Source organism: Mesitornis unicolor, unplaced genomic scaffold, assembly GCF_000695765.1.
Source record: "Mesitornis unicolor isolate BGI_N332 unplaced genomic scaffold, ASM69576v1 scaffold41447, whole genome shotgun sequence".
Lineage (NCBI taxonomy): Eukaryota > Metazoa > Chordata > Aves > Mesitornithiformes > Mesitornithidae > Mesitornis > Mesitornis unicolor.
Window position 1 is genome coordinate 1 of NW_010195114.1, and position 13,690 is coordinate 13,690.

The 13,690-nt window shown below is 48.4% G+C and overlaps 2 protein-coding genes across 2 annotated transcripts in view; both read left to right on the forward strand.

Moving 5' to 3' along the window:
- Positions 1–22: 22 nt before the first annotated feature.
- Positions 23–4,699, forward strand: LOC104543406 (protein-cysteine N-palmitoyltransferase HHAT-like protein; the record flags this gene model as incomplete). The annotated part of the gene is made up of 5 exons (XM_010188012.1): positions 23–171; positions 520–555; positions 1,078–1,279; positions 2,678–2,819; positions 4,386–4,699. Coding segments are annotated over 5 exons (651 nt in total), but the record flags the coding sequence as incomplete, so codon positions are not given.
- A 6,024-nt stretch (positions 4,700–10,723) lies between these two features.
- Positions 10,724–13,690, forward strand: part of KLHL40 (kelch-like family member 40) — a gene marked incomplete at its 3' end in the record, with an annotated part of 7,389 nt that continues 4,422 nt past the window's right edge. Inside the window, exon 1 of the mRNA XM_010188013.1 lies at positions 10,724–11,875. Coding sequence (XP_010186315.1) covers positions 10,724–11,875 — 1,152 coding nt within the window. The remainder of the gene's footprint in view (positions 11,876–13,690) is intronic.

Sequence of the window (13,690 nt, forward strand, 5' to 3'; positions counted from 1 at the left end):
GTGCTTGACTCTCATTTTTGCTCCAGCTGGCTTGGCCTACTCCAATTTGGTGTACGACTGGGTGAAAGCTGCTGTCATGTTTGGGGTCACCAACACCATCGCCAGACTGGACCACTTGGACCCACCCCAGCCCCCAAAATGCATCACCATGCTCTACGTCTTCGCAGAAACGTGAGTACCCCACTTGCATCGATGAAGAGGGGCAGCACATTTGACCTGCATGAAATGTGCCCGGTGGGGAGGAGGTCTGGGCTGTGCTTCTGAGCATCTAAGTTGCAGACTGCCTACATTGAACGGTTCATACTGAACCCATAGTCTAGACTGGGCCATAGCCCAGGGAAATATTTTTGGGCAGGAAGCAATGGATAAAAGAGGTTACAACCACATTGATAGTGGGATCCATTTAAGGAGGGAGTGTGGAGAACTGCTGTGAACACCAGGGGACCACACACCTTCTATGGCTGCACGGGTGTCATTACAGTGCGTGTTTTAACATGCTTTTTATCATCTGCATTTTAGGCATTTTGACAGAGGGATTAATGACTGGCTATGCAAGTAAGTGTCTAATCAACCATCTCCAGCCTGGTTCAGGGTCTTCTCTCCCATCACATAGCTATGAAGCATTAGATGCTGTTCATCCCAAAGCTGAGATGTGTGAATCCCACTATGGCATGAAGTCATATTTGGTCTGTTTATCCCTAAGACCACTGAATTAATCACTATAAACTACAACAGCCCACCCACCCCCAGGTTGGGAATAAGAGAGTCCTGTCCCAGAAAACTCTTTAAGTTCGGTGGGTTTAGTGTGTCCTCAAGGGAGGAAGAGTCAGGTTCATATTCCACTAGGAGGAAAGGAGACTTGAGCCCAGGACTCCAATATCCTGGGTAACAAGGATGGCCTGAGCTCCATCCACATCACCCTCAGCCCTTCAGCTTTTTTCAGCCATGGTTACACACCATTTTATTGCTAGAATGTGCCGGCCAAAACATCTTACTTGGTGGGTTAGAATGGGAGGAGGGACTTCAGAGGGCGCCTCTTGACTACAGGGAGCACTGACCCCTTTCCTTGGCTGTTAGGTACGTGTATGACCACATTGGAGAGAACCATGACAACGTCATGAAGGAGCTCATGGCCACCATCGCCACCTTTGCTGTCACCACCCTGTGGCTAGGGCCCTGTGAGATCGTTTACATCTGGTCTTTCTTCAACTGCTTTGGCCTCAACTTTGAGCTCTGGGTGCAGAAGTTCTTCCAAAAGGAGCCCTTTGCCAAACTGGAGGTGAGAAGTTGGGCTGCAAGTGGATGGGGGTAGATCACTGGGTCTGGGGCCAAACTCTGGTGTTGGGAAATGTCCATGACTGTACAGAGCTCAAATTTATAAAAATCAGGTCCAGTTTCAGCTGAGACTGAATAGCAACATCTCTGATGATGCTGTGCAGCTCCATGACCAGGCCACCTGTGTGGAGACCTAGAGCTCTCTCCTGTGTCCTTCAGCATCCTTGTGATCAGCTGCGCAAAGGAAGCAAAGCCCTGGTGCTCTGTAACCCTTCATTTTATCCACTGTGTCACCCACCCAGAGCAAATTCCCATCTGTGATGCCTCATAAGAAATTTAGGTTGGGTGTAATGCTTTCAGAGGGAAAATGGATGTCTGAGAGAACCTGAAATGCAGCCCAAATGAGACATCAAAGTACCACAGGTGGACACAAAATCTGGGGTCTGTCCATGGGGACATCATTAGTTCTTGTTCTGCAAAACATCTCAGCATTCTGAGTGTTTTTTGATCTGATTTCTGATAAAGGCAAACGTTTAGGTACCAGAATGCACTATTTTTCAACCACTCCAAAGCTTAGTGCCCTGTTCCTGTTTGAGACCAAGTTTGTGGACATGTTGGAATTAAAACTTAGGAAACTCCATCCTGGAAACAATTCCTTATTTCTTTTGCCCAATTTAAAGTCTGGAGCTCCTAAACCAGTTCAATAAAGACCCGTTTTGAATAAAAACTTTGGGTAGCCATCCTCCCATTTGCTTTCCCTGTTGAACTTCTAACCAGATTACAGCACTCCCAGGCAGTGAAATCTCCTTCCCTGCGGCACCGCAATTCTCAGCCCTGAGTGGCCTGGGGATTCATCGTGCTCTTTGAAGATTGCTATAAACCACTTCCCCGCTCCACTCACAGCAGCTGCTCCTGAGGATTATGTGCCAGTGACAGTTTCATTTTGCTGCTGTCACTAGTTTTCAGCTCTTCATTTTTAATTTTTTAAAATTTATTTTTTTTAATTCCTAAGAAACAATTCCTACCGGGAGCTGGGAGTGATTTGCACATAGGGCTAATAATAATCCTGATACACAACGGCATTCATCTGCCTTGAGGAACGGCTTACCCAAGGCAACAGATGAAGAAAGCAGAACTCAGCTATTACAATTACCATGAAGCTGTGTGTAGCATTTTTCCCCTACCCGTGGGACCTTGAGACACTGCTCCAGCATCCCAAATACATCTAAGTCCAGCAGCAGAGCAGCTTTACATTGTCCTTCTGTTTCTTCATCCCAGAGGCACTAAAGGCTGCTCTAATTTTTTGCCCACTCCTCTGTGATCCCAGCTGGAGTTGGACCAATGCATCCCCTTTTTTTGCAGCCCCGTTTTTCCTCACTCTCTGCTCCTCTCTCCTCCACAGGCCAAACTGTCAGCGGCAATGTCTCGGCGGATTAGGGCAGGTTTTGGGGCAGCAAACTTCTGGGCCATCGTTCTCTACAACATCCTAGCCCTCAACAGCCTCGAGTTTGCACTGCTGGTCACCAAGAGACTTCTCCTGACAGGTAAAGTGCTACCAGCCCACCCCATCGAGGTACCCTTGTCTTGATGGGGGGACACTGATAGAGGAGCTGAGGACTGGGATGTCTGAGTCCTCTTGGTGGGTTGGTGATTGGCTTAATTATTGTTCAAAAGGTGCAGGAAGCTGTTTCTTAGCCCCTATCCTTCTTGTGTGAGCTCTCTGTGGTATGAGCTGCCTTCCAGGAGTGCTTGTACAGCTCCAAGCACAGCCTGTTGCTGGGGTTTAGATTCCTTGCAGCAACACACAGGTCACATTCACCCCATCAAAGTGGGCTGTGGAATGGTCTCCTTGCTGGAGAAAGCAATTTACTTGTCCTACCTCATCTCATTTTGCTTTAGCAGCTACTCCTGCATCAACCTGAAGGTGACAGCTACAAATCCTCATCCTGTGTTGCTAATGAACAGTCTGACCTGTATCACAGGATCATAGAATGTCAGGAGTTGGAAGAGACCTCAAAAGCTCCCCCAGTCCAACCCCTGCCAGAGCAGGATCACCAGAGCAGTCACACAGGAACACGGCCAGGGGTTTGGGTGTCTCCAGAGAAGGAGACTCCACAACCTCTCTGGGCAGTCTGGGCCATGCTCTGTCACCCTCAAAGTGAAAAAGTTTTTCCTCATGTTCAGATTGAACCTCCTGTGCTCCAGCTTGCTCCCATTGCCCCTTGTTCTGTCATTGGACATCCCAGAGCAGAACCTGGCTCCTTCCTCCTGACGCTTGCCCTTTACAAATTTATAAACATTAATGAGGTCCTGCACATTTCTAATCAGTGGATGGTGACTCTATTTTGAAGTCTTCTTGAGCAGCCCAGAGTATAAATAGTCATCAGGAGCCCACATCCTCCCGCCCGCTCTGGGACAGGGCTGGCGTAGGAAAGGGATAATGTGACAGTCTGGGCTCGATGTGCCAGAAGTGCCTGCCCGCTGAGCTAGCTGGCTTTTGCTGGCTGCATTATTCATTTTGGAGGTCCCGTTTTAGCAGGTACAAAGCCTGTCTCTCCTCTCTGCTGTGGATACCAGAGTCCTGGTTACAATGCTGTCAGACCCTTCCTAAGTGGAGGGAGAGCTCCCGACTCTCCATCACTTACATAGGGGACAAAAATGTGTGTTCCTCATTGTGTCCCCAGTAGGTATGGGACAAGGCTGGGGTTGATCCTCAGCATCAGAGGGGCACAAAGCTTCCAGAAGGTCACAGTGCTGAATAACAATGGACATGGGCAGGTTGAATGGGCAGAAAGTCAACCACCAAGCCTTGGTGAGGCAGAAGGAGTTTTGGAGGAAAAGGAAGCCACTCCAGCATGTTCCCACATTAACCACGATCTATGATGCCTTGGTGGTCTCAGGCACCGCTTCACCTAAAATCTGATCTTGGGAATTTCTCTCTTCTCTCAGTTAAGCTGTAGGACTGGATAGCCAATGGAAAATGTCACTGGCCATCATGAACTTGTGGGACCTCCCAAACCCACCTGAGAGGCAGCAGCGCTGGAGAGGAGCTGGCCCCGTTAGGTGAGCAGCTACTCCAAGATGACCATGTGTGTCTCTCCATCTTCTAGGTTTCCCTGTCAGCACCTTGTCCATCTGGTTCATCACATACTGCGGAGTGCAGCTGATCAAAGAGCGTGAGCGCATCCTGGCCATCGAGGAGGAGATGTGTGACAAAGCAAAGGTGGAGTAGAGGGAGGCATCCACAGGCTTGTCCCAGAGCCTTGTCTCCCCTCCAGCCACCGCTGCCAGGCTGGCCACTGGCCGGGGCTCTCCAAGCCCTCCTGACACCTGGACTGCTGTAGCTCACCCATGTAGAAGTCACCTGGAAGGCACAGGTCACCCCATTGCTGCAGGAAAGATCTTCTGTAAGACACAGTGGGCATTCCTCAGGCTCCCCATGTGAGGCAAACTGCTGAAGAAGGCTCCCAGGACATTTCCGTAATGCCAGGAAGAGCCATCCCCATCATTTTTTTGACCCTCTGACATTGCGCCAGCCTAGAGACTTCACTCTCTGCTTCCCATAACATTTGGTCCATTAGCAATCAGCTCTTCTGCAGGTCTTATAGCCCTTGCCTCCCAGAGGAGACTCTCCAGGTCCCATGGCTACAGGTTTCAGGGTGGTCCAGACATTCAGCTATGAGAAAGGGATTAGCTGAAGCTGAGCAGACCATCTCCAGGTCACTTCTAGCCCAAGCATCCCATGTTTCTTTTACTAGAAGAAATGATCTGCATCCGCTGTCAAGTGTTCAGCATCTATGGTTGTGCAGTAAGGACTGTGAAATGGCTCAGCACGATCTATACCTACCTAGAGGCTAATAAATAAATAGTACAGTTGTTATAGCAAAGGGAAGAAAAACCAGGAATGGCTTGTTATAGGGTAATCATCTCCTCACCACTGTCAGCGATAGCTGTTATTATTTCAAACTCTCTGCAAAACAGGTCCCTTCAGTGTCTTGGAAAAAAATGATTCAGTCTCAGTATTAGGTGTAGTTCATGAGAGTTCAGGAGACATACCTGCTTCACAGAGCACATCATGTACAAGTTGTCTGGGGAGCAGGTGTGTCAAAAAAACACAACACACAGCTCACAACTGCTCAGTCTCCAGGCCTCAACACAGACACAAGGGGCTTCCACTGCTGGCTCCGAGACCACAACCATGATACATGTCCTGGGACTCAAACAGAATCCCACTTGCATTTTTTTACATACCATGGACAAAAGTTAAGCTCACATTCCTGCCCATGGCTGAGGAACAGAAGATGCTGTAGCCAACTCTTGCTGATCTCCATCCATCCATCCATCCACCCCTCCCTTTACTCAGCTGACTCTGGTACACACAGCCTCAGCCCATGTCTGCATGAGCACACACACACACACATACAACCAAAGAAGAAAGACCCTGAATGAAAGGCAGTGATTTGGGGCTTGGTGGTGGAGGGGAAGCCCATGTTAGCCTCCTTGGAGAAGTAGACTTTGGGACACTGCACAGTGAGTCCATTGAATAAATGTACTTATGTGAAACACGGTGCCTTGGGGAAAAGGTCCTTTAATAACTCAAAAATAACTCTGGCTCTCTTGCACTTTAGAATAACTTTCAGTGGCCTTATGTCTGAGTTATGTTGATGTTTGTGAGGGCAGAATCTGGACCACTTTGCAATGTGGGTTGAGACACTTGGTGCTGGTGTGTTCTGGTGTCCCTGTGGATGAAACAGGATTGGTTTTCTAGCCAGCTTTCAGCTCTGCCAAAGGAATTTGTGAAGTCCCTGATAAATGTCATTTATTTATGTAGTAAATAAATGTTGGACATCTATGGTGCCTGCCGCTCATCACTGTTACACCACTGTAGTGCAGGTGACGCCCTGGGTCACCACTGCCACCAGAGCTGAGAGACTTAAGGGTCTGTTTGCAGATCCTCACCTCCCACCCGGAATAGTGACACAAGGTAAGATATTGCTGAGTTTAACAGAAACCCACCTTCGTGTCATCACCAGATTGGAGATTTTGCTGCAGCTTGAATCATATTCACCTTTATTTTGACTCCACGTTCATGCTGGTGAAATAACACGAGTCTACTGGCACCTGTATGGTTTCTGAGTTAGAAGCTGTGTTGGTTTTATTTCTGCTGGAAGTAAGGGCAGCTGCTGTGGCTCGGTGGCACCTCTAGTCACATCCCCAAAACCCCTTCAGCTGCCAGGCACATCCCTGCTACCGGACCTTTGGTAGACATTTCTTGGCTTCTCCATTATCTCAGATTTACTCTTTACCAGCAAAACAGCCTCCTCCCAGCATAAAATTCTTCTCTTCTCCTCCATACGGGTGTCCTCACACCGTGAAGCCACCCTGAGCTGCAGAGACCAAGGACTCTGTCTCTGCAGGTGGCTCAGCTCAGGTCCTTGGCTGCCCAGGAGGACAAACAGAGTCACCCACCTCCCAGTGCCGAAGTGGGTGACTCACATGGCAAAGCCCAGTGACTCTGCACTGCCCTCCTGACTTGGATACTCTGGGAGAGAAAATAACCCATTCACTAAGGATCTAAATTTACCCAGCAGCTGCATCTGCTGGAGCTGCCAGAAGGAGCTAATCTTAGACACCAACCAAATGAGCGATTTGTTAGAGAGATGGTTGATAGGAGAACTTGGGCTTTGCCCTGCTTTGTCTGAAGTTATCCCCTCAACTATCACTGCCATTACAAGTCCAGGAGGTTTGATGTGCCAGGAGCACCCAAGTGGTGTCCCCAACTGCAGGAGACCCTCAGCCTCACTGTACTCCTCCATGGAGTGGGATTTATCAACTGCTCATTTCTCTCCTGGAAAAGAGCATCTCATCTGATCTGGTTATTGCCTGCCCGTTAGTAAAACCTGTCTGAGAAGCCAAGAAAAGCAAATCTTTATCGCAACTACAAATCCAGATTAATACATTGAATGCTTTCTTGTTCAGCCTGACATGGCTATAATTCCTGCATTCACCTTCCTTGTTTTATAAATTTTGTATGAGAGGGAGTTATCCTGCTAAAGATCTTCTTAAGATGCTTTCCATATATCCTCACCTACTCCCACACTGTGGGGGGACTACTGCTCACTTAAGAGACACGCTTAATAACTGCCTTAGCCCATTGGTCACTGGAAATCATCAGCTGTGTTCACATTGGGACCAGTTAGCTGTGGGATATCTCAGGACAGCCCAGCTCATTCAGGGCTGTGTTGTCTATCATACAATTGTCAGCACTGTCAGGGGAGTACACTGGGAAGAGTTAATTCACACATTCACATGTTTATGGAGATGACCAAATGGTAACGATGATCACTACTCACCCTTAGCAGATCCACATGTGACATCTCATCTGCTTTCAGGTGCTAAATCCCTCTGGGCTTGGCTTGGAGACCAGTTTACCTTAGTGGTGACGCGTTGGACCCAGCAAACGGAAGATGGATGGGACAAGTCTATGGTGATCCAAGCCTCCACAAGTTACAATGGTTGCAGAGGGCTCATAATTGATGATTGCCTAAAATTCCATTGCTATAATCAGAGACAACTTTCCCATAGCAATCTGATGTGGCCTTGGCTCTCAAGTCAAGCAAGGCTCAGATCAAGCCCCTCAAAAATCCTATTGACTTCCCTGTGTGTCAGCAGGTTGTAAAATGTCAACGGCCAACCAGTGTGAACAAATGAAAACCAGGCACAAAAGAAGACACACAGATCAGAAAGAAATACCATACTTGAGATCCAGACTGGAAACTTGTAACCAAAAATGTAAGAAGGAAAAGAATCTGAACACCAAATACTCAGTGGGTGAGAGGATCTGAAGCTTGTGGGTCTGAGCTGTATAAAGCAGTGCTGGCTTTTCAGGGAGGTTTACAGACCATTTGAGTCAGAGTTAAGACAGAGGACACAGCCTGTATGTCCAGCCTGCGCCATATATGCGATCTACATACATTTTGATGGCAAGGTTTGGGATGGATGCTGCTGTGTTGTAATGATGATGAAAAATGGTGGAAACATGAGGCAGGGGAGCACACATGTGAATGTTGCCACAAGCCATCGTGAGGACAGCATCCCAGCACTGCCAGTGTTAGGAGGCACTGGGAGCAGTTAGGGGTGTTCAGTCTGAATTCATGATTTAAACTGTCTCTAGGGCAAGTGGGGACAGATGGACATCCCCAGAGTCCTCTCATCTCGAGCAGGTGTCTAACGCAGCTGCAGTGAACCAGCTCCCAGACATACCTGTCCTCACCATGGCCCTAGGGAGCCAAAACAACACCATGCACCGAGGAGAGGATGCTCTGGGAAAACCAGGGCTGCTTCCTCAAGCCTTGGAGCTGGTCCAGAGAAGGTCTGGGACCATCACGGTGCACTTTCCCTTGATGGACCACAAGCCTGGGAGAAGCCACAGACTCACCAATCGATCAGGAGCTCCTCTGGGAAGGGATGGGCTGTAGCACTTCATGATGCAGAGAATGCGTAAGCAAACCTTAGATGGCACCACACACCGAGCAGCACAGCAAGAAGGAAAACAAACCAGGGCTCAAGGGAGATTAAAGGCAAAGGAGGGGAAAAGTCCCAGCTGGTAGCACAACAAGGCTGGATTAAACTTGGGAAAATGCAGAACTAATACAGAGGGAAGGAGAGGAGGAGGAAGGGGTTGTCCAGCCTCAGGTGTCTGGGAGCAGAACATTTCTGACCCAGTTCAAAGATCAATGCTCATCATTTGATCCCATCACAGATGAGCAGCACAGCACAAGAGCTTATGATGTGAGCTCCAAAACCAGACTGTGACTACTTCCCTGCTATAGTGGTACCTTTCAGATGCTGCTGGAACCTCACCAGTACAAAAGGGCTTCACACCAGTATGTACCAGTATAGCTCCCTCCCTCTTCCCACTTATGTAGATAACCATCATGGCATGAAGCACTTTTATAGATACATCCAAGTCAGGGTAAGGGACTATGTGGCTTTAAATACACTGAGAAGAGCGGCTAATATCTTTGCATAGAGTTAATTAAATCGTTAATTAAATCTGTGCCATCACTGAGTGTCAGCCAGCCCAGAGGGTTCATAGGAATGGAGATAAAATAAAACAGATTCATGTATAACTTTTATCATAGGTATAAATAATTATAGCTAGTCTGCTCATCCATGTCTGTCAAAACTAATTTGCTTCCTCACGAGCTCCATGGGACCTGGACCGGCCACTTGAGGTCCCACGGGGCTTCCTGGACATCCATGGGCACGCAGGCAGGACACAAGACCTGCTGGAGATCCCATCATTTGGAGCATCAGCTCAAGGCCAGGCAAGTTGTCCTGTTGCAGCTCCAGACTTCAACATGAGAGTGTTGAATCTCAGTAGACCTTAGCAGAGGACCCTCAACTCACAAGAAGATACCTGTGTTTAAATGTCCCAATCTGTGAGTTGAAGCCCACTGCTGTGTTCTCTTTACCTCTGTTCTACCTCAGGCCCTCTCTCTGTCACCAAGATGTGGAAAAGATGGGTTTATTAATGATGAGGTGTTCAAAGACTGTGACAGTGTGGTCATATATTGTAGACAAAGCAGTCATCCCTCTCTCAGGATCCTCAAGTTTTCTCCTTTAGTGAGACTTTTTAAGTACCTTCCAGCATAGGTCTCGTATCCCATAAAGGGATGTAAATAAATAACTTTATCTTAATTTCCCACTCCCTTCCAGACCCCTAAAAAATTACTCCAGAGGAGAATAAAGGACAAATCTGTTCATTAAAGCAGCCCTGGGAGTGATCTGGCTGTGGTCGGGGATGCCACAAAGCCCACATAAGACGCTCCCTTACTGCATCTTTCCAGCTTTGACTTCATGCTCTATTCTTAGCACAGCAAAAGGTGCAGCAGTTTCGGAGCAGCCAGTTTAGTGGTGTCGGGAGAAGATCCCAGCCTCACCATTCATGACCCAGAAGGCAGATTCGGATGCTTGATTCATCTGGAGGCTGTTTCCCAAGCACGGCGGCTGAGCCGATGGGTCACACACGTCTCCTGTCATGGGACGGCAGCAAAAAGCTCCTGCTCCCCCCGTGGTGACTCATGGGCTGACAGACCCTTCTTGAAGCATCGAGGCTGGAAGTACAGCTGTTCCCCCGTCCCCCTCCCTTCCCCCTTGTCCAATGTGTCATATTAAAGGGTGATCGGCTTACACATGCTCCGGTACGGACGCCTTAAGCTTTGTAACGCTGTGGCTATATATAAAGCCCCATGCTGGAAACTGAAGTACACAGACAGCTGCGATAGTAGCAGCCGTTTCACATTCCCAGTGTGCTGGCGGTTTAGAAGCAAGGAGACCCACGAGCCCTGCTTTGAGCAAGTTTCTTTACTAGGGGATCAGGATTCATAAATACATTATATATCTATAAGAAGGATTGGGGAAAAAGGAGCGGTTACTCTTCACCATGGGTTTGCCTTTTGATCAAGTGGAAGAACTACGTCTCTACCAGCAAACTCTCCTCCAGGATGGACTCAAGGATATGTTGGACCACAATAAGTTTCTGGACTGTGTCTTAAAAGTCAAGGGGAAGGAGTTTCCCTGCCATCGGCTGGGGGTGGCGCTGGCAGCTTGCAGCCCCTATTTTCGAGCGATGTTCCTCTCTGATATGGAAGAGAGCAAGAAGAGGGAGGTCAGCTTGGAAGACGTTGATCCAGATGTCATGGGCAAAATCCTCCATTATATCTACACCTCCGAGCTGGAGATCACAGAGCAGAATGTGCAGGACATCTTCTCCGTGGCCAACATGTTCCAGATCCCCTCCATCTTCACCGTCTGCGTGTCCTTCTTGCAAAAGCGGCTCTGCCTCAGCAACTGCTTGGCTATCTTCAGGCTGGGCTTGATGCTGGATTGCGCCCGGCTGGCCGTGGCGGCTCGGGATTTCATCTGCGATCGCTTCGCGCTGGTCTCTCGAGATGAGGAGTTCTACCAGCTCTCCCCCGATGAGCTTATTGCGATCATCTCCAGCGACTCCCTCAACATTGAGAAAGAGGAGACCGTCTTCGAAGTCGTGATGAAGTGGGTGGGGACCAAGGACCGCGAGAGCCGGCAGAAGGCCTTGCCTGTCATCTTTGAGAGCATCCGCTTCCGCCTCATGCCCAATGATTACATCAAGGACCACGTGGAGAAGCATGCCATGGTGAAGTCCAGCCCGGAGCTGCTCAAGAAACTGCAGATGGTGAAGGACGCCCAGAAAGGCAAATTTACTGTGGTGAAGAAGAAGAAAGTGAAGAAAAACAATGAAAAGCAAGCGAAAGACAATGTTGTCAATGGAGCAGTAGATGAGGAGGAAGATACAGAAGAGGATGCTCTCCCAGGGATCTTAAATGACACAATGCGCTTTGGGATGTTCCTGCAGGACCTTATTTTCATGGTGAGCGACAGTGGAGCAGTGGCCTATGATCCCACAGCCAACGAGTGCTACTTTGCCTCCCTGTCTACCCAAATCCCAAAGAACCACATCAGTCTGGTGACCAAAGAGAATCAGATCTTCATTGTCGGAGGTCTATACTACAACGAGGACAGCAAAGAGGATCCCATGAGTTCTTACTTCCTACAGGTACTGGCTTTATCTTTCTTTTTTGTTTCCTTGTCTGCTTTGGAGGCCCACCAGTCTTTAGCTTCCATGTGATGCCAGTAAGATTCATTGGTGTTAAAATGAAAGTTGTAAACGAAGGTGAAACATCTGAGTTGCTTTACTAGAGATCCATCTCCCTGTATTTTTAAGGCAGATTTGACTGAGAGAGATTTCTGGTAATTGAGGAAGGAGGCTTGAAGGAGTAGTTAACAGGAATAAGCCAAATTCTGAAGAGAGGACCATGTTGAAGAGTGTATTTTGTCCAGCCCTGGCTGCCTTAGGGCACAATAACTGGAAAGTTAGCGGCATCAGGTCTGGGTTCAGCTTTGCATCTTTTACGTCCCCTGGTTATGAGGCCTTAGCAAAAACCAAGGGTGACTGTCAGATGCCAACAAAGGGAACAGCAGTAGCTACAGCCACAGAGCAAACACCCCAAGAACATAGGGTATGTCCCTCCCTACCAGTATGTGCCCCATTTCCAGTGCAGTTGTTGCCCCTGGAGGTGTGCGAGTTCCAGCTCAGAGTCCTTGGCCATTTCCATCGTGTGTGGCGGGAAACCATGGTGTGGTACCTTTTGGGATCCTTCACAAGAAAAGTGTCTGTTCTAACTCAGCAGTAACCAAAGATGGGGTCAGATTGAGCTGTGTGCAGGCAATCTGAGCCTTGGCCTGGGCTGTAACCCAAAAGCACCGTCCCTCTAGACAGCTAACACAAGGCACCCACCCTTACTGCTGTTCCTGTAGGAATCCAGTAAATCCTCTGTTCTTCCCTCTAGAACCCAAAATCCTTTTGTTCTTCTCCCATGGGTCACATATCTTCTGGGGAAAAAACAAGAACGTTTGCAGGCAAAAAGGATAAAGTAAGAGAAGTTCCCAAGCTGAGATGTATATGATCATTTACTTGTGAGACCAGACCTGGATGCTGTGTCCAGTCTGGGGCTCCCCAGTACAAGGGAGGCATTGAGGTTCAGACATCAAGATGGTCAGGGCAGGAGAACAGCAGGTACAGGGAGAGGCTGAGCTGGGTCTGATCAGTGCGGAGAAGGGGAAGGGAAGATCTCATTGGTGTTTGCAGCTCCCTTATAGGAGGGGACACAGATGAGAGATCCAGACTTTTCTTGGATTTGCACAAAGACGGGACAAGAAGCAATGGTCAGGAGTTGCAGTAAAGGAAATTTCAGTAAACTATGAGGAAAACCTTCCCAACGGAGGCGGTGGACTATTGGAGCAGGGGTCCAGGGAGGTCACAAACCTCCATCCTTGGAGACATTTACTATTTGACTGCACAAATCCCTGGCGACCTGCTCTAATTCCAAGCTCCACCAGCTTGAGCGTGGGGGTTGGATGAAAGACCTTTAGAGGTCCCTTCAACCTAAATTATTCTGTGATTCTAAGCTGCAAACAACAGGTTTTCTGTATTCAGCTCCCAATTTGCCATTGACTCAGTAGCAAATGCTTTGAGCATCATGTGGTTGTTTTTAGCTCCTTCCCCACAAGAAGAGGACAGTGGTCCCTTCACAGCTCGCTGTGGTGCTCATGGATGAGAAGTGCAGACAAGTCCCAGGGTTGGAAAGTGCTGTCAGTTTTCAAAGGTGGAATTTATTGCCATCATTGCCATTATATAGCTCACAGTTTCTCTATGACTAAGAGAGTCTTTTGAGCCTTTTTGGAGCTGAAACTTCACACAGATGTAAACAGACAGCTGTATGGCAAACCTGCAACCCACCATGCTAGTGCAGCAGCAACCTACACCTTCTGACTCTGTTTCTATCATCCCCAATTTCACATTCCTCCTGCT